Here is a 26,200-nt window from a genome sequence, read left to right on the forward strand (position 1 = left end):
ATCTGAGATTTGCATCCACTGTAACCCTTCACCATGTAATGATGGTGCTACAATCCTGACAATACAAAAACAGCAAGACACACATGGATCCCTAGCTGTAGGTGTGTGTTAACTCACTTAACCTTCACAAAAGCCTACAAAACATCCATTACACTCCCATCTTTAAAGAAGGTTAAATAACTAGGAATTGAGAGAGAGAAAATCAATAGTGCTCTTTTTTTCCCTTACCTATAAGAGACTATCAAGGGCCATTATCAACAACAACAAAAACCAAAGATCCAAGTAGCTCTGATAAGCTTACTACACATAGAGCAAGAGTTGTTCTGCCTGTGCACCACTGTTGTTACTGTTAGCCCCGCCTACTTAATGGAATAGAACTTCATTCGTTGTGGACAGTCAGAAGGATGCAGAGTGGGGCTAAATTATCTTGAGCTACCTTAGCCGCCTAAGAACCATTTACTACAGCAGTATCATTTGAAATCATTGAAATAATAGTTAAAACTACATTAATAGATAAAAATCAATAAATAGGCATTTTTCATCCCAACCATGAGATAGTTCTTTTTACAAATATATAAACAATGTATGTTTTTCAAAGTTGCACACAAAGCTGATGTAAAGAGAAATCTCAGGTAACTACCATGAACAGTTTATTCATTATCCTTCCATATATGTTTTCAGAGAGAAGGTCTCCCTACATTGCCAAGGCTGGCCTAGAGTTCTCCTAGAGCCATGTGATCCTTCTGCCTCCACCTCCCGAGTAGCTGGAATGACAGATGAGTACCACCCATGCTTGGTCATCTTTCTCCAGTATCCTGTGTTCTCAACATGTTTGTCACTGAATTCTGAGCCTTCTTTTCAGGAGCTACAAAGATGGTCAGTGAATTGCCTCACCGCTATGATCCAGGACAAAGTCATCTTGAGCATAACGATATTTTTCAGGTCCACATGCAATAAAAACATCATCATCACCAAAAAAGTCTTGCAGACAAGTAACCTGAAAAAAAAAAATCCAAGAAATTAGAAACATTAGAGTGCCAGAAAAGTCAGCAAAATTAAATGCACTTTCAAGCTTCACCCACATCACTGTGGTAGAACCTGTTCACTATATAGGGTGTGCATTTTCCAGAAATGGTCACACTTTTTCATGTCCCCTGACCTCAGCACAACAGAATGAAGGGCTTCTGCTGACACCTGTTAAATGAGGATGTCCACGTACGGTGTACACTTTTCTCCCAAGACTCCTTGGCACATGGCCCTAATTCCAAATGTGCTGTCTAAATTATATCTTCCGTTTTCTGGAATTGGAGTTACAGACAGTTGTGAGCCGCCACGTGGGTGCTGGGAATTGAACTCAGGACCTCTGGAAGAGCAGCCAATGCTCTTAACCTCTGAGCCATCTCTCCAGCCCCCCTCCTTTTCTCCTTTTGTTGTTGTTGTTTGGTTGGTTGCTGGTTGTTTTTTTTTTTTTTTTTGAGACAGGATTTCTCTGTGTAGCCCTGGCTGTCCTGGAACTCACTCAGTAGAAAAAGCAGGCCTCAAACTCACAGAGATCCCCTTGCCTCTAACTCCCGAGTGCTAAGATTAAAGGCGTGTGCCACCACCAGTGACATATAAAAGCTCTCCCCTCCATACTAATCAGTTTCAGATTCCAGAAAGCCTGGTCCACGAGAGCAAAACATCCATCCCTGGCCCACTGGTCACCATCAGAGCCATCTCCAGCATCTGATACAGGCAAGCCTTACTTTCAGAACCTTGTAGAAGGAGCTGCATAAAAACGTCTCTTATGGAAATTGCTTCATTTCCAAAATAATAAAGTGGGTTTTGTTTTTTTTTTAATTACTTCTTGGAAATTCTCTGCAATCTCAGTAATGCCTTGTACCTCCACGGTCGCCATTCAGCTGTATATTGGAATACATAAGTCTCCACAGAAAATACCGTGAACTAGATACAATGGATGACTTGGGTTCGAGTAGTCAAGTCATACAAATGTTACACTTCTTTGCGACAACTGAAGGCTGGTGCCGCAGAGACAGTCAGTGCAGGCTTCGATACCTGAATACACTTCTTCTAACTAGGAAGTAAGACCCAGCTTCTGTATTTAACTTAAACCTGCTCAGACCAGTGTTTCTCCTGCTAACCCTGCCTCTGCTGGCCACCTCCGGTGGTAATGGCATGTAGTCTCTTCATCCACACAGTCCTCCTGGGAGTCATGTTCTCAGCGTGGCTCTGCTCCCCAGGCGGGTCCTTCTCACTACTACACGGTTCTCACGCATTTCAACCTCCTCCGTGTGGTTCACGTGCACCTTCTCTCCTGCCTGGCCTCTTCCACTGTCCTGACATGGCTATCTCACCTCCAATCTCCCCACGCCCCCCAGCCTCAGCCACTGTTATCACCCAGCCAGGGCAACCACACCACTCCCCACCCTCATTACAAACGAGTGTCCTTTCAGCTGACCTTTTGACCTCGTCTCCGACATACTCTCTGTCCACTTCTCAGCCACGACACTGTTCCCACCAGCATAGTAATCGTGGTTTGTTTTGGCTTTCCGTTAAGATATGAGTCACCTACTGTCTTCATTAGGTTTCTATTGCTGTCAAGAACCACTCTCCAAAACCAACTCGGAGAGAGAAGGACTTGTTTCATCTTACAGACAGAGTCTGTATCCACCGTGAAGGGAAGTCTGGGCAGGAACGGAAGCAGAACCATGGAGGAGCGCTGCTCCCTGGCCAGCTCAGCCTGCTGTCTTATACAATCCAGGATCACCAGCCCAGGGGCAGCAATGTCCACGGTGGGTTAGGCCATACCACTCATTAATCAAGAAGATGTTCCACAGGTCTGCCCACAGGCCAGTCGGACAGAGGCATTTTCTCACCGGAGGCTCCCTCTTCTCAGATGACCCCAGCTTGTGTCACAGTGGTGAAGTATAACCAGCACATAGACTATACAGTCACCCATTCAAACACACAAGTCAGCACCACTGAATACATCCAGAATTGTACAGCCGTCGCCCCGACCAGAAGAGAAATCCTGAGCCCATTAGCAGTCACTCCCCATGGCCTCTTCCCCCGTTACCTGGCACCCACATTCTGCCTTATGTCTCTGGTTCTATAGAGGCCAGATACTTTTTAAATTTTTAGTTTATTTTTACTTTATATTATGAGTGTTTTTGCCTGCATTGATGTCTGTGTGTCACATGCGTGCCTGGTGTCCACAGAGGCCAGAAGAGGAAGTCAGATCCCCTGGAACTGGAGTTACAGACAGTTGTGAGCTGCCATGTGGGTGCTGGGAATAAGAGCAATAACCGTGCTTAACCACCTAGCCATCTCTCCAGCTTTTCTGACCAACCTTCAGTGCCATGGTCTGCAAGCGACCAAAGAGGTGTCCTATCCATTATCCCAGAGGGCTCGTAGAGACTAGGCACTCACTGTTGGATGTTTAATGGGTTTTCTAATTAATTGAAGCATGGTGTGAGACTACTCCTACTGGGGATGAGTACCAGACAAGAATGGCTTCTCTGGATGAGCTCCATGTAAAATGTAGCCATGTATCAATTAGAAAACAAACAAAAAGATTGCAAAGCATGGCGAGCTGGAGACGATTGTCAGAGCCAGAGATGAAGACAGTCTATTCAGAGAAGTCAGGAGTGAGGTAGAAAGAAGGGCCTGGACACAGGAAAGGAGAGATGAAAAGTCAAGGCTTCTGACTTGTGGAACAGAAATGATATCACTTCCATTAGCTCTGACTGACAGTGAAAAGTGCAAAATGAGTTTGGTGGCAGACAGGATGATCCAAAAATTCAGATCTGGAACATTAACTGTGAATGCCTATTAAGCAGTCAAGCAGAGGTGCTGAGCAGAGAGTAGATATCTACAAACCTAAACTTCAGGTCAAGGTGCAAGGGTGAACGCTGGATTCACCAGTATGGATGGTCCTAACCTCTAAACTCCTGCCACAGTCCAGTAGTCCACGCACATAAGGAAGAGGTCAAGGCTGACCTCCAAAGCTCAGCAACAAGCCAAGATCAGGGAGAAGACCCAAAACCAGGGAAGAAATCAAGATTGTTACCATGTGTTGGAAATCAAGTCAAAAAAGTGTTTCAAGGGCCCTTAGTGTCAGTTACTGACAGACCAAATAAGATGAAGATTGAAAACTAACAACTCGGGAGCTAAAGAGATGACTCAGTGGTTAAACGCACTGGCTGCTCTTCCAGAGGCCCTGGGTTCAATGCCCAGCAACCACATGGCTAACTCCCAAGGCCTCTGGGGGCACCAGGTACACATGAGCTGCACAGACACACACGCTGACAAAACACCTATATACATAAGCAATAATTAAAGAAAGAAAGAAAAGTGACAGATCGGGTTAGCAACATGAACATCATGGGGACCTTACCAAAGGGAACGTTGGTGTATGGTTTAAAGGAGGGTGGGTAGGACAGGCAGTGAGACAACATTTCCCAAGACTTCTGACTTCAAGGTGGGTCAAAGTAAGCGTGGAGAAATGAGTCTAGATCAAGCGTCAAGAGATTGTTCGTTTTTCCAAGATGAGAAAACCAATAGCAAACTACTGGTACACTGTTATAAAGACCCAGGAGCCAGGAAAATCAGGCTATGGGAAAGAAAAGAAAACCACAGAGCTGTTTTGTTTTATGAGAGAGAATGGAATCAGTGGGCAGAGAAAGTGAGGGGCTTTGGATGAGACCATGTCAGCCTTTCACAGAAGGACAACAGGGGACTGGGCAGCTGATAGACACCTAACAGCCTGGTCCATAGTTTTCTTTATTCTTGTTAGTTTGTTTTACATCTGGGGGCAGAGGTTTCCTAAAGCCTTGGTTCTCTCAGTGAGGGAGGAAACAGGTGAGGAGATGAAGCAGGTGTGAGAGGAGAAGGCTTAAGCCTGAAATCTGGGCTCCTGGGGGGGGTGGGGGAGAGAGAGAGAGAGAGAGAGAGAGAGAGAGAGAGAGAGAGAGAGAGAGAGAGAGAGAGAGAACATCTGCAAGGCAACACTAAGTCACACTGGGAAACACAAAGCCGGCACAGGAGAAATTCTCAATTGTGAAACTAATAAGATGCTTTTCAGCCCGCAGGGCATTTTAGAAAAATCAAACCTCTTTTTCCACCTTTTGTGGTAGAATTAGCATTTCAAGAGCTTAGCTCTCCCTAGAAATGGAAGAAAGAATGCTAAGAACGGATGATAAAAACAAGGCAGACACAAGAACGAAACCTCTTCTGGACTGTTTTCCTGCTGGACTTCATAAGGGGCTTCAGATACCGAGAGGTGGGAGCTGGACAGGTCTGTTCTACAGCGGGTGGGGGGCGGGCTTCCTCCGGAGGTGCAGGAATGCGGGAGCCATGCCACGGGCCAGGCCAGGGAGGCCTGGGAAGGAGCGACAGTTCCTATAAAACCCGAAAGGAAGAAGAACAAACGAGCAGTCACCGGACGGCACTGACATCAAGGAGGAAGGTGTAGGAACTGCTCTCCTACCAGTGTCACTTTGGACAAGCCTAATACATACATACACACATGCATGTGCACACACACGTGTGCACGCACACACACGCACACACACGGACACGGACATGGACAATAATGGCGCTCAATGAGGGGGTAAGAGTTTCCACCTAAAACCTGAGAAAAGATTCTAAAACGGAGCTAAAAACAGCTTCCTAATTATCTCTCTAAAATGAGCGGCAGCTGCCGGTTTGAGCTACTGGTGCCTTCCTAGTATGTGCGCTCGACCTGCTGTATGATGGGAATGAGGCCTCTGCAAGTGGCACATTAAGCTGAGTGGTGGATTTAGCCTTTGCTAGTACAAAACAAAAAAAGAGGTTTCTGGGCTACACGCTGCTTGGATAAAAGCATAGACCCATGATAGCTTCCAGAGCTGGTGGTAAACTAACACTGCCATGTTGGAAAGCTGAGGTGGGCAGAGCCAGCAGCCATAGCGCTGCTTCAGCTTACAAATGCTGCAGTTTAAAGCAATAGATTCACAATAAGACAGATTCAGATGGAACAAGACTTTAAATGCTTTACAATGTGTGTAAAAATGTACGTAGGCCTAAAAGAAAGAGAAAAATGAACATAGAGGGTTATATAAAGAAATAAAAAGTTTTTTAAAAAGTCTTTAAAGAGACAGTAAAATTAATATAAAAATAAGCTGTGTAAAGATGAATATTACACAGAGAATCTGGATTGTGTTGTCTTTGGGATTTTTAACTACAGAAAAACATTTGATCGTAAAAGATGTTGAGTTAAACCAATATGTATATTTTAAAGATTCCTTGACTTTAAAAATTGAATGTAAGGATATGTTGCTTTGGAAAGGAGGCTCTGATTTTGTTTTCACAGAAAGCAAGAGGCTATGGATTTGTTCCAGATTAAGATACATCAGGTTTGACCAGCCAAGACCCCCTAAAGGGTCTCCAATGATACCATGGCCCAGATGATCCAATGTCCAGATCAGATTCAAGGCAACTGGTTCAGACAATACAGCCTCATGTACTATTCCATAATCCTAAAATTTTCTTTGTGTCCCCATAAGATACAGCGCCCCCCCCCCTCCAGCAGGAAGTAATAAGAGAATCTACACCCAAATTCCCAAATTATATATAATTTTACTTTGTTAAGGTTAAAACCTTCCTTTTTGAAAAAAAAAAGGGGGGGGGGAGTGCTGTTGGATGTTCTCTATGTCCTGTGGGAACCAGTTCTCGGGTTCCTCGTGGCTTTACCCAGCAGGTACGCATAGAGGATGATTAGGACCATGGGCCTGAGTGCAGGTGTCTGAGATGGTCTGCACTTGGCTGTGCTGGGGGATGGTCTGTATGTCAAGTTGCTCTGATTGGTCAATAAATAAAACCTGATTGGTCGTGGCTAGGCAGGAAGTATAGGCGTGACTAACAGAGAGGAGAAAAGAAAGAACAGGAAAGCAGGAGACACTGCCAGGTGCCGCCATGACAAGCAGCCACCAGGACAAGGAAGATGTAAAGTACCGGTAAGCCACGAGCCGTGTGGCAGGGTATAGATTTATAAAACTGGATTAATTTAAGATATAAGAACAGTTAGCAAGAAGCCTGCCACGGCCATACAGTTTGTAAGCAATGTAAGTCTCTGTGTTTACTTGGTTGGGTCTGAGCGGCTGTGGGACTGGCGGGTGACAAAGATTTGTCCTGACTGTGGGCAAGGCAGGAAAACTCTAGCTACACATATGCATGCGCATGTGTGCACGCGCACACGGACACATAGACACACACAGACACAGACACGAACAATCTGGGGCAAGATATTTAACCTCTATGAGTCAATTTCTTCATCTTAAAGATGGGAATAAAGGGGCACAAAGAAGAATTAACTTAGTGAAACAGAAGATCTGGGACTGGGGAGATGGCTCGATGGCTAAGAGAGCTTGTTTTATAAGAAAGAGGACTCAAGTTCAAATCCCACGTATCCATGTAACAGCTGGGCATGGCCAAACATAACCTGTAGACTCTAGCATTCAAAGGCAGAGACAAGTAGTTACCAGACGCTCACTGGCTAGCCAGCCAGCCTAGCCAGAAACACTGAGTTTTGAGCTCAGTAAAAGAACCTGCCTCAAAAATCAACACAGAAAATGAAAGAGAAAGACACCCAACATTTTCTGACCTCTGCATGCACACACACTGAGTGCACACAGCAGCACACACACACACATATACACACACAGAGAAAAACAGTATGTCATAATGTACCTTTACATACCCTTCATACTCCCATATTTGGTCACTCAAGTACTACTTTCATGTTTTACAACTTATTTCATATACTTGAATTCTGAGGGGTTTTTTTCCCTTTTAATTTTCATTAAAAAAAAAAACACCTGAGATTTACACATTGAGGTATGACACAAGTCACAAATCTCTCAGAAAAAAAAAATCAATACTGTGAATAAAAATTGATTTAACAAGAATGGGAGGAAAAATATATCCATCTAGAAGATCTTAGTTTGCTTCTAAATTCTTTCATTTAAGGAATTAATTCTTCCAGGGAGCTCTTTGGGAGCAGTAAATGTGGCTTGTGAGAGAAAGCTACAGATATGTGGGGGAAGGGGACGTGTGTGATATTACTACCAAGGTTCAAAACGGAAGTCGTCAGGAGGATCTAGTGGAGACACAGAAAACCAAGAAAAACGGCTAGGAGCCTACCTAAGCACACCAATGGGAGCATTTACACATCACAACAGCCATTCTTCTGTCCTGCAGCAGACAGACTAATTAGATCAAGGTGAACAAGGACCAGCCATAATTTCAATGCTAGTTCCTAAAAGTTTACCAGAGCCTTCCTTTTTTCTCCCCCTACTTCATCTGTATTAAAGAGAATGCAAACATGTGGAGGGCTTAGGTCTGATGAAAGTACTATTTGAGAATTCCAAGTGTGATAAACTTTTTATCAAAAAAAGACACAGAGGTTTCATGAGGCACTTACATTCTGAACCCAAGGAGGTTATACCGTGTCTCAATTACCCAACCGCTATAATTTGGATCCTGAATGCCTCCCCAAAGGATCAGGTGTTAAGGCTTACGGAATGATAGAGTAGGATTATTGGGTGCTATGGAACCGTTAATGTGGGGCCGTCTAATGAGAAGTCTTCAGGTGGAAGGGAAATGCCCTCAAAGGGGGCTGTGAGATCCACCCCTTCCCCTTTTCGTTCTCCAACCATGAGATGGGCGGTTTGCTGTCAAGAGCTTCTGCCGTGATGTGCTTCCCCACCACAGGCCCAACCCTGTGGCTGAAATCTCTAAGACTATGAGCCAATAAAGTCTTTTCTCCTCACCAACTGATTATTTTAGGTATTCTGTTACAGTAATGCAAAGATGGCCGACCCCCCGACCCACTGGCATTCTGGGACTCTCCTGTTTCTTGGCCTTCTCAGAGATGAGAGGGGCAGATGGGCAAGCAGGCTAGGTCTCTCTAAGCTCCTTTCTTGCTCTAAAATTCCAAAGTCGAATAATTTATCTCCTAAAAAGGGCTTATGTACATTTTAGGAGACTGCTACCAAAACAGCGGACTTTCTGACAGGGAAGAAAGCAATATTAAAGTTTACATGTCACGTGTTTTCTGTTCAAGTCTCCGCGTCAGGAGTCTTCTGCGTGTCTTCAGGGGCCTCCAAGTCCACTGCCCCCCTCATGGCTCTGTAATCGCCACACACAGATGCTGTCAGCTAGGTGACTGCCTGGCTCGTTTCTGGACCTCCCAGGAGACTGAGGGCCACATAAGCAGGGCTATTCTCTTGCTCCTCACAATGCCATCACCTCACACAGCACCTCCAGGGAGACTTTGCTCAACACATTTCCATGGAATGAATCAGGACTGGATGACATGGGTTCCCACTCTCTTCTTGTAGCTGTCTCACAATCCTTCTATAATTCCCCTCAACTCATTAGTATGCAGGTTAGCATTAGTTTGTGACGCTTGTTTTCTAGACCGAGACACCAGTAACTCTATATGAAAGGGGCTCAGCAAAAACTGATTGATCAAATTTGGTCCTAGACACCTTAAAATACTTCCTAGATGCTAATCTTGCATCACAGAAGCTCTTTGAAGAATTAAACCTTTCATCACCATCCCAGGATGCTTTGAGAGTCCATTGCTCCAACATGGGATAAAGGGGATATCATGTACAATTCTGCCAGATACTTGATTCACTCAGAAGCTTGGAATTTCAGTAAATGAGGGCCTCCTGAGATACCTCAGAAGCATATTCACAGAAATATTCCAATACCTGGGAAGAATACAAAAGAAACCTCTTTGGGTCTCAGTGAAAGACTAGTTTAAATAGGGTGGAAATCTTCGCACCTTCAAATGCCTTGCTAGTAGAACAAAGACATTTTATAGAAGAAATAACAAAATGGTGGATACACATCCGAATTTCTAAGGGTCTTCTTCCATTTTAACTGTGTGTGGGGGGAGGGGATGGAGGAGATAGCTACTGAAATCAAATGCTTTCAATATCAGAGTTCTGCTATAAGGTCATTTCTATTCAAGAGTACCTTACATTTTTAAAGATAATTATTTTACCTTACTTCTAGAAATGATTTGAAAAATCTCAAAAGGAAGGCCAGTAACAATTTCTATGTGAAACTAAAACCACTGCATGGCCTTTTCCTGTAACTATGCTGACATTCATTCAGTCTTCTTTAAAAAAATGTTACAAGGACATAAAACAAGGGAGAAGTGCATTTCATTCTGATCCCCCAAACAATACTTTACTACCTGACGTTCCTGTTCTGTGAATATTCAGAAATCCAGCTTTTCTATGTCAAGAAAACTCAGAGAGAGAGAGAGAGTTCTGACCTAAGGAGGTAAGCCTGCTAGAGAGAGAGAGTTCTGACCTAAGGAGGTAAGCCTGCTAGCAGAGGAGGCCACTTACACTAGACTGCCCACCCCAGGATTTGAGAGCCACGAAGCCAGCAGACTGATTCACTGAAACTAACTTTATCTTCACACACACACACACACACACACACACACACACACACACACACACACACACACCGTTTTCTGTCAATCAATTCTACTAGAATAGCTCTGCTTAAAATGAATAGGGAAGTCTGGGGTTCAGTGACGGAGGGCTTCCCTAGTGTGTCTGAGACACAAATGTCATCCTCACTAGGGGGAAGAAGGAGTGGGGGAGAGACAAGGGAACCAATATGAAATCTGAAGTAAATAAAGACTAAGTCATTTGGCCCTCCAAAATTCAACACACACACACACACACACACACACACACACACACACACACACACACTCCCTAAGTCAGTAGGCGGAGGAGGGGATTCTCCCCCATTCTCTATCCTCAGCATAGACTACAATTAGAATACATTGCCTGCTTTGTTCTCAGTAAATGCTGGCTGCGCTTTCCCCAGCAAAGCCACTTAGAATAGCAATGTTTTTCAGTTTCCTGTAAATCCATTCAGCCAGGCACACAGATCCTAAGGTTGCCATAGGAACAGAATCAAAGCTCAAAGACGACAGCACTTACAGTAAAAGGCTTCTCAATGGCACCTGCAGACATTTCGCTACATCCCTACATTTAGTCCTCGCCTGTTTAAAAAAAAATGGATTTGAGCTTCATTTTCTTACTGCTCCCACCAATCACAACTAATCATGGGGTCCTTTGACCAAAATTTTTTTTTTTTTTTTCAGAAAATGTTTCTTTCCACCAACACATTTCAAAGTCACTTAGCAAATCAAATGATACTTCCTAGGAGGAGAGACAATGATCTTCAAAAAGAAGCAACTTCCAGGATAATCTGAGTACTACCGCTAGAGCTCATCTCCGTAGGCTTAAAGCCCACAGGAAAAGATGTCTGATGTGCTCCAGGGCTTTCTCCTAAGGAAGGAAGCCACAGCAAAATCCAGAAGAAATCAGACAAGAAGCCAGACGTCAGTCCACTGAGTCAGCCATCCTGCTTCTAATGTGATTCTAGAGACACTGGAACCAAAAGTTTCCAAGGAGATGTAATAGCATCTTGACTTTCTAGAACTCAGTCATTTCCAAATAATAAACAAACAAACAAACAAAGAAAAAATGTGTTACAGAAAGGGCAACTTGGGACCACAGCACAAGGTGACAATTGTCTAACCAAAAAACGGTTTATTTGCAACAGATGAGGTAAGGGAACATCCATGGAAAAGAAAGACACATTTATACAAAGAACCTCATTCTCACTTTCCCTTAGCCACCAGGACAATCTTAACAAGCACTGACATTCCCATTTTATCTAAAAAGAGCTTCACGAGGCTCAAAGAAGTTAAGCAAAATGCTCCAAGTCACAGAGCCAGCCAGGAGGAACATACTTTTCCCTGGACCACATACTGTTTCCCTAAAGAAAGTATTAACTGTGATTTACAACCTCCAAGAAAACATAAAAGAGCTTATGAAATAAGTCAGCAGCTTTTATACTTGTCTGAGATCCAAACGACTGGGCCGTTTTTCTGTCCTTTATGAAATAAGTGAATGACAAGTACGTAATCTTATATCTAGGAATTTTTTTAAAGGATCAACTTCTAAGTAATGTTGTAAGGTCATTACAAGTTCAGGCCAACTTCTTATACTTTAGGGAATAGTGAATAAGTTCTGAAATCGATATCTTCAAACAAATTGGCTAACTCTCTTGAAACAAATTATAAACACAAGTTCAATCATATGGTTTTAAAAGAGGACTCCATTTGTCGCCAGACTGGAAATACTAACTGTATAAATATGTGTTAATGAATATGACCTTTACATATTTTAAATAAAGGCAGAATCTGCAGGACTTTTCAGGAATTGATTCTCTGCACACAGAAATCACATCAGGGGGTTGGAGAGATGGTTCAGAGGTTAAGACACTGGCGCTCTTCCAGGGGTTCTGAGTTCAATTCCCAGCAACCACATAGTGGCTCACAACCACCTGAAATGAGATCCTGTGCCCTCTTCTGGCCTGCAGGCAGAGCACTACATGCAAAATAAAGAAATAAAGAAAAAAAGAAAGAAATCAGATCAGTCCACACTTTGACGTCAGCCTGGTGTCACCAGTGATCACATTCTAACGACCACAGAGAAGTGAGATCCTTAGAATCATTAAGATGATATGGGGAAATCTGATCAATTAATCCTATACCAATTCTGGAAAGTAAAATCCTCAGCACTGCCAGCACAGATACTGTTACTATCTTTAATTCTACAAAAAAAAAAAAAAAAAAAAATCCGTGAAAGGGATCATGTCCACTTCCACTTTTCCCTCTCTTTTAATAAAATTGTTGCCCTCCTTTCTTAAGTTATTCTCTGAACTCACTTACAGCCACAAAAATAACCATAACAAAAACCCATCCCAACTTAACTGTCCTGGCAGGGGAGATTCTCTTCCTTGTTGGGAATGTGGCCACTGGCAGACTTCCTGCTCAGGTGGATGGCCTACATCTATGCACTTGTGGGCAGCACTAACTGGACTGAGTGGGTCATAAAAACAAAACAAACAAACCATGAAGTTGGGAGGAGAACATGTCAACAGGGACCCAGGGAAATTTGGGGGGGTGGGGTAGATATGGTTATATTTCATTGCATACATGTACAGAATTTTTTTTTCACATTTTTTTACTGAAGAATTTTTTTTATTCATTTTACATACCAAACATAGATCCCCCTCTCATCCCTACTCCTGCTCCCCTACCCAAGGTTCCCCCTGCCCCATACCCTTCATCCCTTCCTCCAAAAAGGTAAGGCAGCTGTGGAGCCTGCATGGGACTGGACTGGGCCCTCTGCATATGGGAGACAGTTGTGTAGCTTGGTCTGTTTGAGGGGCCCTTGGCAATGGGATCAAGATCTATCCCTGGTGCATGAGCTGGCTTTTTGGAGCCCATTAGCTATGGTGGGATGCCTTGCTCTGCCTGGCCTTGATGCAGGGGGGAGGGGCTTAGTCCTGTCTCAGCTGAATGTACCAAAATTTCTTTCTTTTTTTTTTTTTTTTTTTTTTTTTGGGTTTTTTGAGACAGGGTTTCTCTGTGTAGCTTTGCGCCTTTCCTGGGACTCACTTGGTAGCCCAGGCTGGCCTCGAACTCACAGAGATCCGCCTGGCTCTGCCTCCCGAGTGCTGGGATTAAAGGCGTGCGCCACCACCGCCCGGCCCAAAATTTCTTTTCTTTCTTTCTTTCTTTCTTTCTTTCTTTCTTTCTTTCTTTCTTTCTTTCTTTCTTTCTTTCTTTTTTTTTTTTTTTTTTTTTTTTGGTTTTTCAAGACAGGGTTTCTCGGTGTAGTTTTGGTGGCTGTCCTGGATCTCGCTCTGTAGCCCAGGCTGGCCTCGAACTCACAGAGATCTGCCTTGCTCTGCCTCCCGAATGCTGGGATTAAAGGCGTGTGCCACCACCGCCCGGCTACCAGAATTCTTAAGAGTAAGTAAATTAATTTTGTAGAAGCACAGGAAAAACGAAAAGAAACGCTTGTACCCTTCCCTTCACACATCAAACTGTGGACTCAATAGGAACAGAGGGAACCTCTGTGCTACAGAAAATATGAGGTTTGGGGTTCTGAGGCTATATCTATTTTCACAGAACCTGCTCCCCCTGCCCCCAAGTTTTCATTTTCAAACCAGTATTAATTCTACAAGAAAAGCTACAGGAAACCAAGACTTCCCCAGGAGTCTCATGCTGAGAAAAGGTTGCAGCCCAGTGTCTTCCAGGGAGAGATTTCACCTAGTTCTGAAAATGTGTCAAACCACCCTGCGGAGAGTCTAGAGCTGAGACCACGATGGATCCATGATGGGAGAACCTTGGGTTGACCAGAGCTGCTTGGTTATGCATACCACCAGCCCAATATTTAAACCCAAATCTCAGGTCAGGACCCTGGCAGTGGTCTGGAAGGCCACTGGGTTATTATTTGTCTCGCTTGCTTCCCAATGTGGCCACTTTGAACACGTCTCTCTTTTCACTCACTTGTCTCCTTAGCTGGTGCACTGAGGACAGGTAGCTGTACCAGCTTGTTAGGACCACCCGGGGCCTTGGCTTTGACCCTAACGATTCTAGCAACGAACTTCCCTTTTGAGTAGCCCCTCTACCCATTTCTGATTTGGTGTAGTTCGTGGTTTTCAAGCTCATTAGGAAGACATTCTAAGCTCTGGAGTGTAAATGGATTTTGAGAGTGAACTGAGGGCTGGCCAGATGATCCCATGGTTAAAGGGTCTGTCACAGAGACCGACAACCTCAGAGTCCTCTGACCCAGATTCTAAGACAGAACTGACAACCAAAAAGTGTCACCTGACCTGCACGGACGCTCCATGACACATGTATACCCACACATGTACATACACTCACGTACATAAAAATATACTAAAAAAATTAAAGAAAAATGAGTGAGGGCTGGTGGCTTTGGGAAGCTCTGGCACCCAAATTTCATACGGCCTAGTGACAAACTTCCCTCTGCCATCTTCTGAGTTTTTAGTTATGATCCAACCAGAAGGACAGGTTAGAGCCGAGTCCAAAGCAAGCAGGATAATACTGTCCTGTAGAAAATACAAGGTTTTGGTTTCTACAGCTATATTTATTTTCACAGGACAAAATGCCAGAATTTCATGTTCGAACCAGTATAAACCCTATAAGAAGAGCAGTGAGAAAAAATATCCCTGGTACAGTCTTAGTGGATGAAAGCACCGATCTCAGAAGGAGAGCGCACCACTCACTCAAATTACTCATGGCCACACTTTAAACAGTGAAGCTGGTGTTGGCTGGGGCAAATACCACAACTAAGTCTTCCCATTCAGAAGGTGCCTGCTCTGGGCATGCAGTGAAGGCCTGCTACCCTCACACACCGCAGATACGTAAGTCGTTAGAGCAAAATTGGAAGTGAGACAGCCATGTTTCCTTTCTGTTAAAGTTCACTCCAAAATGCAAACACCGCCGAACGCTGTGTCTGTTTACTTATGCACATTACCCTTATTTACACAGAACCTCAAAATCAAGTTAGGAAATAGTTTTTGCTTAATTGAATCAGGGTTAAAATGACAAGAAATAATGTCCCACTCCTCAAAGTAAGATTATTTTTGTCATGTCTGCTTTGGATCCCCCCTTTAATAAATGGAAATACATCAAAGTACAAATGTCTTCTGTTGCCCTCCTCCAGCCTCATACTCCTGGTCCACATCCTCCCCTCATCTCCTCCAGGAAAATGGCATTAAATATTGGCGTGTATCCTTCCTTCTAAGTTATGTTTGTAGACCTCCTAGAAAAATCAATGTGTGTCCACAGACTTCTAAAAGTATCGTTGAGCACTTTTTACGGATTCCCTATAAGCTATGCCATGCTGAATGAATCACCCAGCAACTTGCCGGATTCACTGAGCTGATTTTGAAACCTAACCAGGGTCTTAGTTTTTCAAATTCCCTTGGTCCATTCCTAAAGTTTTTTTTTTTTTTTTTTTTTTTTTTTTTTTTTTTACAAGATTGCCATTCTACAATCTACATGATTAGTTTTAATTTGGAAGACCCATCCTGCACATTCTCTTGATCCTTTCAAGAAGTGTCTGTTTTCTCAGAATGTTTCCTTTAGTTTATATATATTTTAATGACCAAGTTCTAATATGCAAGCAAGAATGCAAGCAAAAAAAAAAATCAATCTGTTCTTTGCCCATAGACTCCATCTCCAACTGTCAATTAGGAACATGTAGCAAATGCTTGACATTTAGGTCTAGAGATGTAGACAAAATTGTTATTCCAAAAAGCAAGGTTTCCTGATAGAAAGGAGTATCATTAACTCTGGGGGAATTTTAAATAATTAAACCTGGCATTGTTCTTAAAAGAGCTATATCTAAGTTGTTGGGGGTGGGGGGTGGAGGGGTCTGTGAGAAGACTTAAATAATTCTTTAAAATAGGTCCTTCCAAAAGACAAAGCAAAGGAAGAAAATACAAAATCCTAGGAGATTCATTCTGCACCGTAATACAAGACAGAGTCTGAAGGCACAGCAAACTTGTTTCATGAAGAATGCATAAAAGGAATCCCTCCCTGAAGACTTCTGCATGCTGGGAAACACTGATGGATTGCGTGCATACAGACTTTCTTATCTTTTCTTTGCATCCAGAGACATGATATTCTTTCAAAGAAACATCTACTTCATTTTTTGCAAGTCTCCAGGGTTGTCAATTAAACTGGTACTGGGACCAGCAAGTAAGGGAAGTTGTCTGTAAGCATTTATCATCAAGTTATATGCCTTGCCTAAGGGGCCAGCTGTCTTAAATAACCATCCCCTCCCTGGGGCCACAAGTCTGGGCAAGAATGCTACTCATGTCAGAAACTCATGTCATAAGATTAGATTTGAATGGGAAGCAAAGGAAATTTAGTCTCTTTTCTCCAGCTGGGATTGATTATTCCTTTCCCAACAAGGAGACTGTTATTTAGCTTGAAAAGAAGAGCCTCCTTCCTTCTTGGATATTTTCCAATCCGTCTTGGCACCTGAATGACTCAGAACATCATGCCCCAGCACATCCCTAATGCCTCTCAGGCTCTCTCTAGGAAGATGCTTTGCTGTGTTATTTCTCTGTCACAAGGAAGTTGCCCTTGAATTCTTGTGTGACAAGGCAACCCGGGCCCTGAGCAGGAAGATCAGGACAGATCGTATATCAAGGACTGAGGCTTGGACAGGTCAGCATGTCTCACAAGAATACAGGACAGGGTTAGTACGCAACACATGGGGACAGAGTCTGTCTTTCTGCTATTGAGCCTAGAGCATCTTAGCACAGACTCAGGGCACATATACAAACGGGATGAGTGAATGAACTACACCTTTGCAGGTGGGTGGCTCCTGGTTCACAGCTCATCATAGGATTAGACTCAGGGAAAGCAGCTTTCACTACTAAAATGGAATTGGTTGTGAAGAGCCAACTACTGAAGTAGAAAGCCAGTGTGATGAGATCAGAAAGGAGAGGTGTGGCAGCAGAGTTTGAAGTATCTGAACACTGTCAAGATTCCAGATAAAGTGAGGGTGTGTGTGTGTGTGTAGGGGGGGGGGTGGCAGACACCTTTAATCCCAGCACTTGGGAGGCATAGCCAGGCAGATCTCTGTGAGTTCAAGGCCAGCCTGGGCTACAGAGCGAGATCCAGGACAGGCACCACTGTTATTAGGCAAAAACCTGCACCCACTTTTCACCATGGTTCATCTAAAGTAGTGGTTCTCAACCTTCCTAGTGCTCTGTGACCTTTTAATACAGTTTCTCACGCTGTGGTGACCCCAGCCATAAAATTATTTCACTGCTACTTCATACTATGAATTTGCTGCTGCTATAAATCAATGCAAATATCTGATATGTAAGATATCTGCTATATGGCGCACACACCCAAAGAGTCTCGACCCATTGGTTGAGAACCACTGATCTAAGGCAACTTAAAGAAAACAGTCTGGCCTAAATGGAACTCCAGCTTAGACCTCAGCGTCAGGAGTTCTGTGGACAGGAAGGAAATGCTAAGAGAGTAGAGACAGGGCAGATGTATCTAGGGAGGGAAAAGGCTTCTTCAGTGAGGAGAGACAACCATTTCCACCCTGCTAAAATATGAAGGTGAATGGGTTACAGAAATCATGTTCTCCATATTGAACACAACCAATTACTAAAACACACATAGAATGCAACTAAACAAACTCATTACATGCTTAATTTTCAAGACTAAAGATGAAATTCACAAATATGAGGTCTGGGATATAGCCTGTAAATTTTTAACCCCCATCTCCAACAGTTGGTGATAAGCCCAGCAAAGGACTAAGGATAAACCCCTTCATGGTTTAGTGATGGGCAGCCCAGTCCCCTGTCCCCATTTCTCAAATGTACTACCCCAGACTTGCTGGAGTCCCAGCATGACACCAGACCAATACTAGTTTCATTCCCCTCCAGCCATGGGGAAAAAAACCAACCTGGACAATAAGAAATCCATTCTACCTCTACTTTGGAAACAACTGCTGCTTTTGCTCAGTAGAAGGCAGTTTTCTGTCTTCCCAGTTCCTGAATGGCACCAGGAAGGTCAGTGTTTTCATGGATAATGGCCTTTGTTTGGATCAAACCTTCCTGTTAAAGACCATTTCATCAGCAGAGGAAGTTGATATACAAAATTTGTAATGTATTTTTTTTTAAATGTGCTATCTCCACTATTGCATGGTTTACTCACAAAACTCGGGTTGTAACACATCTCTCTCCCCTCTTTAATGGAAGACTCGGGTCTCCCACTACTACAAAGCATAACTATATAAGCACAAAAATTAACCCCCAAAGCAGTCCCTGTGTTCCGACAAACATGAACAGCATGTGTGTGCCCAATCAGGCACCAGCGTTAAGAAGAATTAGACAGAGTTATGGTATGCAAAGACAAGCACTGTCCTGGGTTCTTCAAACTTGGAAGACCAATTTGGGGAAGCAAAATGTATAACAAAGATTTCCTGCAGCATGGTAGACAGACTCCACGGCTCTGTGAGCATGCACACATGTCAGTGTCTGTCTGGAGTCTGTGAAGGAAGAACTTTTATCAGCACAGTGGTGGCTGTGATTCTTGGGGCTTGCTTTGATATGCCCACCTTGTTACCTTCAGTACAGTGAGATTCATAATCATAGCGAACCCAGGCACCCTCCACAACAGTTTGGCAGTCCTTCCCCCTTAAATCATCAAAACCGTCGCCGCCGCTGCAGGGTAAACAATTTGAATATCCCTCCTGCCCCTGCTTTGACACCTCCCAACTGCTCCTTTTGTCTGAGCTGCCTTGGCTCCCATCCCTCTCCCGACCTCCTGCAGCCCATGCAGCCGCAGCAGCACCCCTATTAAAATTCATGACGTTCTCCTCGTGCAAGTGTTTGATTGCAGCTGTCGGTTCCCCAGCCCAAGGATTTTCATACTGCCCGGGAGGACAATGCAAGGCGCTCACTCACTCACTGCTAAGGAAGTGGGTCAAACTCAACTTTTCTATTTTAGTTCCGTTGCCAAAAGCAGAGACTTCCTCCTAGAAACACACATCCTTCTGGGTAGGATCAGCACTTCAAAAGGGGGTGCTTTTGAAACATGTTCTGTCCCTCACCAGACGGAGTGGCCATTGCTTGGCCACACAGCTCGCTCCAGTCCTCTGGTCACCTTAACTGCATCACTGGGGACATCCCGAAAGAGCAGGTTTTCTTGCTTTCTCTGTTATTACACTTCACAGACACCGAAGCACCCGATAAACTGGACCACAGTAGACAAGAGCTGAAGACAGGGCATTGTACTCAAAAGGATTCTTACGGTCCCCAAGTGCACAGTCTGAATGTTGAGTTTGCTGTGTTTCATCCTATGCTACCTCTGAAGAAGGAAGGGCAGGAGAGTGGAAACCAAGTCTGTCATACTGTGAAGTCCGGATGGATTCCCCCCCTCCTCATTCCTGTGACAGGAAGTTTGGAAGCATGTAAGAAACCTGACAGAACACCCTGGATGCTGCAAAATTTGTCTTACCAGGCCAAAGAAGGAAAAAGCAAGGTGTCTGTTTTAGTTACTTTTGACCAAAGTACTGAAAGAAAAACTTTAAAAAAGGATAGATTATTTGTCTCACAGGTTCACTGGGCTCAGCCTAGGATTGCCTGGCCTGGTGTGCTTGGGAAGGACATCACATTAGCAGGAGAATGTATGGCAGAACAGACCACTCAGTTCCTGGCAGGCAGAAAGCAGGTAGAGAAAAAGGAGACAGGAAGGAGACAAGGCAAGATATCACCCCAAGGAAACATTCCTCTAACTAAGCCTTACCTCCGACACTTCCCAATACTGTTGTCATCTTATGAACCCATCAAGGGATTCACTGGTTCAGAGTCCTCAAGACCCAATGACTTTCCCAAAGCTAATGAGCTGGCCACTCAGTCCCCAATACATAAGCCTGTAGGACAGCTCAAAATGTTTAACCTATGACATTCTAGCCTGGCCACCAAAGACTCAGGGCCACATCATATTCTGAAATGCATCTAGCCCATCTACAAGAGTCTTCAGTTCTAACACTGTTAAAGTCCAAAGTCTCCCCTGGGGGAATTTGCTATGAGTTTCTATAAAAATCAAAACCAAATTACAGACTTCCAAGATACAGTGACAGAGTAAACATTGCCATTGCAATAAGGAGTAATGGGGTGGTGGCATAGGTGTGACAGCTAGAACCCAAATCAAGACTGAAACCTACTGGGACCAGCATGAAATCCTGTAATTTCATGTCCAGCAATGTGGCATGTGATGGTATGGATGGTATGATGCAAACTTACCATTTGCAACTCACATGACCTCCTTCCTGTCCCCCGAGCTGGTTCCATTTGTTGCCTGGGATTTTCCTCAACAGATAGTCTATATCCCTGGCCTCTCCAACTTCCTGAGGTCTCTACTGTAGCTCACTCTTTCAGCTTCACACATCCTTACAGCTTCACACATGGAGGCTGCCTGTAAAGGTCCTGACTTTGACATGCACTGTTTCCTTTGAAATCGTGTGGAAGCCTCCATGACTGTACACCTACCTCTTCCATATGACAAACCCCAAGGTCTACTGACAGCTTATTAGTGGCTGGAACCCTTGGCCCCAAACTAAGGGCTTCTTAGTGCATGGGTAGCTGAACCTAGGAAAACACTCTTCTCAGTGGTCCTGTGTAAGCGAGGCCTTCTTAAGCTCTCTTCTATAAGAGTCTTTCAAATCAGTTAACAACCTTTCTACCTTGGGTCTATGATAGATGAGATCCAGACAATTCATAAAATGACTTAAAGCATTTTTTCTGTTTGTATTCCTGATACAAAGTAACTGGCTTCTGTGTGTGCACACATGCCTGTGTGTGTTCATGTTGTGCAGGTGCTCAGATGCATGCGTGCACATGTGTGTGGAGGCCAGAGACCAATGTAGCATGTCTTTTGAGACAAGTTCTCTCATGAAATCATCACTAATGGTGGCAACACCTTCCCTCTTCTTCCCAGACTATTATTTCAATCAAGCCAGATCTCCAAGCACACGGAGGGACAGAAAACTGACAGAAGACTCTGCTGAACATCTACTAGTGTACAGGTACAACGCTGAAAAGAAATAAATACAAATAAAGGGTGGCTTTAAGGGAGAGTGAGGGGACGTGCATGTGAGAAGTGAGAAGGCTGACACTATGGAGCCCCATTCTGGGACATGTCACAAGAGGGGCTCGTTTATCTGCCAGTTTATCTTCTACCCAGTCAGGAAGACATGGACTGTGGGCTCCAGAAAGGTGTCTTCGGGAAGAGGTGAAGTGGGGGGCTAGTTCAGTACAAACGGGACAGCTGTAACTGTGGAAGAGCTACGGGCAGGGCCGGGAGGGGCAACAGAAACTGCAATGATTGTTGGCATTTCTAACAACCAATAAGTCAGAAAACTTTAGTGTTCTAGAACATTCCATGAGGAAAGCACAATTTTCTTACATGGAAATGGGGTGGTGCTGAATGTCTGCACTAACCACTTTGCACAGCCAAGTTCTTTTCAGACAGCTCCACTTTAGGGAAAGTACTTGGTTTTACATGGATTTAGTCCAAACTTACGGTATAACAAAGTCCTGATAAGACAGGCTTCAGGAATGACAGGTCAAGGGGCCATGATGCTGGTCTCCATTTTGCATCTACAATTTACTGGAAATGTAGCCAGGTAATCTAGTCTCCTAAGATCTCAGTTAAACTTTCTCTCTAGGGGAAACAAAGACAGCACACCAAGTGCTCTCCAGAGAGCCTCACTGCAGCATCCTGTTTTCACCGTCTCAAGTCGTCATCTATGGACCTGGCCACTGTATTCTCACTCCAATCCTCCCCTTACGGTTCCTAGCCCAATTTTTTTTAACTTATCACAAACTGGTTGGAGTTCGGCTTCCCTCACGGTGCGAGGACTCAGGAATCATCACGACATGACCGTTCTCTCCTCACTCTCCGAACATCCTCCACTACATTTACAAAGCTCTGTCCTCCTTTTTTCTTGCTTTAGTCTTTCTTGTATTATTTGAGGTTAAATTTAAATTGCAGATAATATACTACTTTGCTTTCGTGTAAATGTCTTATTAAATTAAATTTGGCCTGAGGCTGCCTCTACAGGTGGCGTCCTTATTGAACACACTGCAACCTAACTTAGTAGGCAAACAAGCGGAAAGCCTTGCTTAGGCATATACTTTTTTAACAGTCGCCAAGTCTCAGCCAGGCACAGCAGCTGAGGTCCAACAATGAGCAGTCAACTAATCAGACCATGTCTGAACAAATGCCGAGGTGTAGCCAGTCAGGGTCTTTCTGCACCTCAAGCCCACCATAATTTAAATGCTACCTGGCCACATTGCCCAAAGAGCTCTCTGCACCTCGTCTGGTTCTGAGAGCTGCAAAGGAGCTCTATTTATTAAAAACTTTTCTTTGAACTGTCCCAAAGGTGAGTGCACACACGCACACCACCAGCAGTCAGTCTTACAGGTGTCAGTTAACCCCGTCCTATGCAAAGACTTTTAGAAATTAATCTTTACATGAGAAATACTTTGGTCATTTCCAGAATGAAAGGCCCTACCTAATTAGAGGACAGTTTTCTCCAAGAGAACTGGCACTTTAAGACATGAATTCCTTCACCTAGAAATGCTGAGAGGAAGGTCTGTGTAAGTGAGCACACAGGGGCTAAGAGTCATTGCCTTCAGCTATGAAACAAAGAATGAGGATGTGAGAAATGTGACTGACGCGAACACACTATCTTACAGAAGTGGATCATCTTAGACTCCCAGCGTGTAGTGCTGGCAGAAACAGTAGCATTAAAGGAACATGTTCTTACTAAATCTAGGATAATATTCAAAATATCCAGTAAACACTGCATCTCCAGGTCAAACCAGCTCTCATCTTTAAGCCGCACAGTCTTGGAGAAACTAAGATAGCTGTGCTTCATAGTCAGTTCAGAGATCAGGATAAACTAAACCCCAAAGCTAACAGGGGAGAGCTGCTGCCGAGGAGCCACTTCTTCAGGACCGACAGGACGGGGCAAGTGCCCAGAGCATGAAGAACCATTGCCAAGCCAACGCAGTTATTGATGACTGGGAGTTCAGGGAGGCCCTGCTGCAGTTCTAGGGTCTCAACAGTGGCCACACATGAGGAATCATGGCTCTCCCCTCCTGTCTTGGACTAATAATCTAACGGCAGCACTATGGAGAGTGGGAAACCCAGGAAGGGTAGGCTTTCCCACACAAGTATCAGATTTTGTATCAACAATTAAACTCTGTTAAGGTTTAAGTTGGCAAACAACTAGCAAACTGGTGCAATATCACAAGGCAGATGCAAACTATTTCTCTCTACAATTTTTCAGCAAACCTTCCATGAGTTATCAGATACATAAAACGTCTCTTTAACAGTGACTTGCATACCCATAATGAGAGTTTGTCCTTTATAAGCCAAGGTCACTGCAACAGCCCAAGGAGTTGTGTCTGTAGACTAATGCCCAGCTTTGAAAATGGAGTTTCCTTTCTCTCTTCAGATGGAATACATCATTTTGGGGGAACTGTTTCCCTTGAAATCAGAGCACCTATAATTGTCTTTAACTGATGGTCGAACACAATTCACCCCCTGACCATGAAAGAGAATTCCCTCAACCCCACCCCAGTAATATGCCTCCCGCGAGAATAATGTACCCACTGAGCTACTCTTTAATCAGAGGCTATTTTACATGATCACAGTCCTCATTAAGCACTGTCCCACCCACCATTTATCACCATGACAAGAAAGGATTCTGAAGGGGGGGGGGAGCAAAGCTCTGCTATTCAGAGGGATCTGGAAACAGAAGGACTGCCCCTGAGGATGTCTCCTAATCAGGAAAAGAAAAAGAAAAGGCAGCACTAGACTGGGCACCATTTCACAATGGTGCACAAAGACTCGGGGACAGAGGCTTTTCATCCCTGTTTTGAGTGTTCCAGTTGCACACTCGGATGAAATATGCATTAACATTTCAGTTTATGTGACCTTTGTCACATAAGGAATTTGGAAAACAGCACACTCATCACCTGAGGGGGCTTCCAGAATGTCCCCTTTTAAGAAAAAGGCACACTACGCTCTCCACAGGCAACCATACAGGCCAGGGATGAGCAACACTCAGGTGGGATTTTAAAATAAACCGTGTTGGTATTATAATCTAAATTCTCTCCAGAAACTAGAATCCTAGTTCAGACACCTCATATGTCAACTAATTAAAATAAATGCAAATAGTTCTGAAAATGTACCCAAATAGTCATTTCTAAGAAAGAGACCCACAAATCTAACATGCCAAGATTTAACACCTGTGCTGGGTTCTGCTGTTTTCGCTGTTCTGTTTGCTTGCTTGTTTAATTTACAGGCCAACTCCTGCTCTCTGAAAAAAAAAAAACGTGTTTTCCCCTTTAAGCAATTTTCCCAGTCGCTACTGTGAAACAGTTACTGCGTCCTCAAGCTAATGACGCCCAGTGTGCAGCTGCCTAGGACAGCAATGATGGCTGACAACACCGCACATTCAAGATCAATCCTTAGTAATTGGGGCAAGTTCTCCAATCTAATCCCCCCCTTTTTTGTGGGAAGACAAATTCATAAAAAAAAACATCCCTGGGCAAGCCAATCAACAGACATTGTATACAAAATTACCACCCAATTCCCAGCAAACATGCATGGCATTTCTAACAGCTGCTACATCTACAGGACAGAAATAGTGTCGTGTATTCAAGACAGACAAAGAGCAAAAGAAACCCCAGAATCAGACATGGTGCATTGACCATTTTCACAAAATCACAAACCCAACGCACGGTTGTTATTAAGCGGAGTGTCTTTAAATATGGAAGTTCCTTCTGTGTAAGTAAAGTCCATCATTATAGACAAGGGTAACACTCATGCCTTCAGGGACTCTCCCCTAAAGGTTACAAATTGACTTGTCTCAGGATGGACAAACTCATTTCTTGGCTATAAAATCAAGAGGTTACTCGTGTAAACCCAAATAAGTGTTTTCATAAATCAATGTGATCAAAATCTTTGAAAGGAAATAGGGAACAGTAGGAGGCTTAACAGAATGACAAAGAGTCAACAAAAATTCTGTTTCCTCTCTGTAATGTTACTGTGCCTTAAAATCAATCTTTAACATCCAAAGAGACAAGATATGGCTCAGCCTTGGCAAGTTACAACCAGACTTCAAAGAATATATATATTTGAGACAAAGTATCAGTATGTAGCCTTGGCTGACCTGGAACATGCTAGATAGACCAGGCTGGTGGTAAACTCATAGAGATCCACCTGCCTCTGTCTCCCAAGTGCTCAGATTAAAGGCATGTGCCATAAAGCCCAACCAAACTTCAAATCTTTAAACAGTATGTAGACTCAACAGATTCTCTTATATTTTAATTAACAGTTATAAAGAGTATCCAAAATTGCAGCAATTTACTGATGAGATATAGGTTTTCGTTTGGGAAGTGTGTTGTGGCTTTGGGAAAAAAAGGCATTAAGAGGATATAGGTACTAAAAAGAAGTGTTCCTCAGAGAAGCGGTTTCTACCATGGCTACAGAGTTTTGTTTTGTTTTTTAAATGATGCCACATAACCCTGAACCACGCAAGCTGGTTCAGACATATGGCCAAGCATCTGCATTTGATAAGTGATCAAAATCTCTCCCAGGTGATCCTAGTTTGCAGCTGGGGTTAAGAGAAATAGACATTAAACTATAATTGCCAAGGCAACATCGAAGGTTACCTTT

General features: G+C 43.7%; 1 protein-coding gene across 8 annotated transcripts in view; it reads right to left on the bottom strand.

Annotated features, from left to right (window-relative positions):
* Positions 1-26,200, bottom strand: part of Dclk2 (doublecortin like kinase 2) — a 129,901-nt gene that overhangs the window by 51,212 nt on the left and 52,489 nt on the right. For all 8 annotated transcript variants that reach the window (XR_001577875.3, XR_001577873.3, XM_015995333.3 and 5 more), the window contains exon 3: positions 895-997. Coding sequence is in view for 6 of the 8 variants with exons in the window: in XM_015995333.3 (XP_015850819.1) it covers positions 895-997 (103 nt within the window). In the remaining 2 variants the exon portion in view is untranslated. The remainder of the gene's footprint in view (positions 1-894; positions 998-26,200) is intronic.

This window comes from Peromyscus maniculatus, chromosome 6 (assembly GCF_049852395.1).
Source record: "Peromyscus maniculatus bairdii isolate BWxNUB_F1_BW_parent chromosome 6, HU_Pman_BW_mat_3.1, whole genome shotgun sequence".
Classification (NCBI taxonomy): domain Eukaryota; kingdom Metazoa; phylum Chordata; class Mammalia; order Rodentia; family Cricetidae; genus Peromyscus; species Peromyscus maniculatus.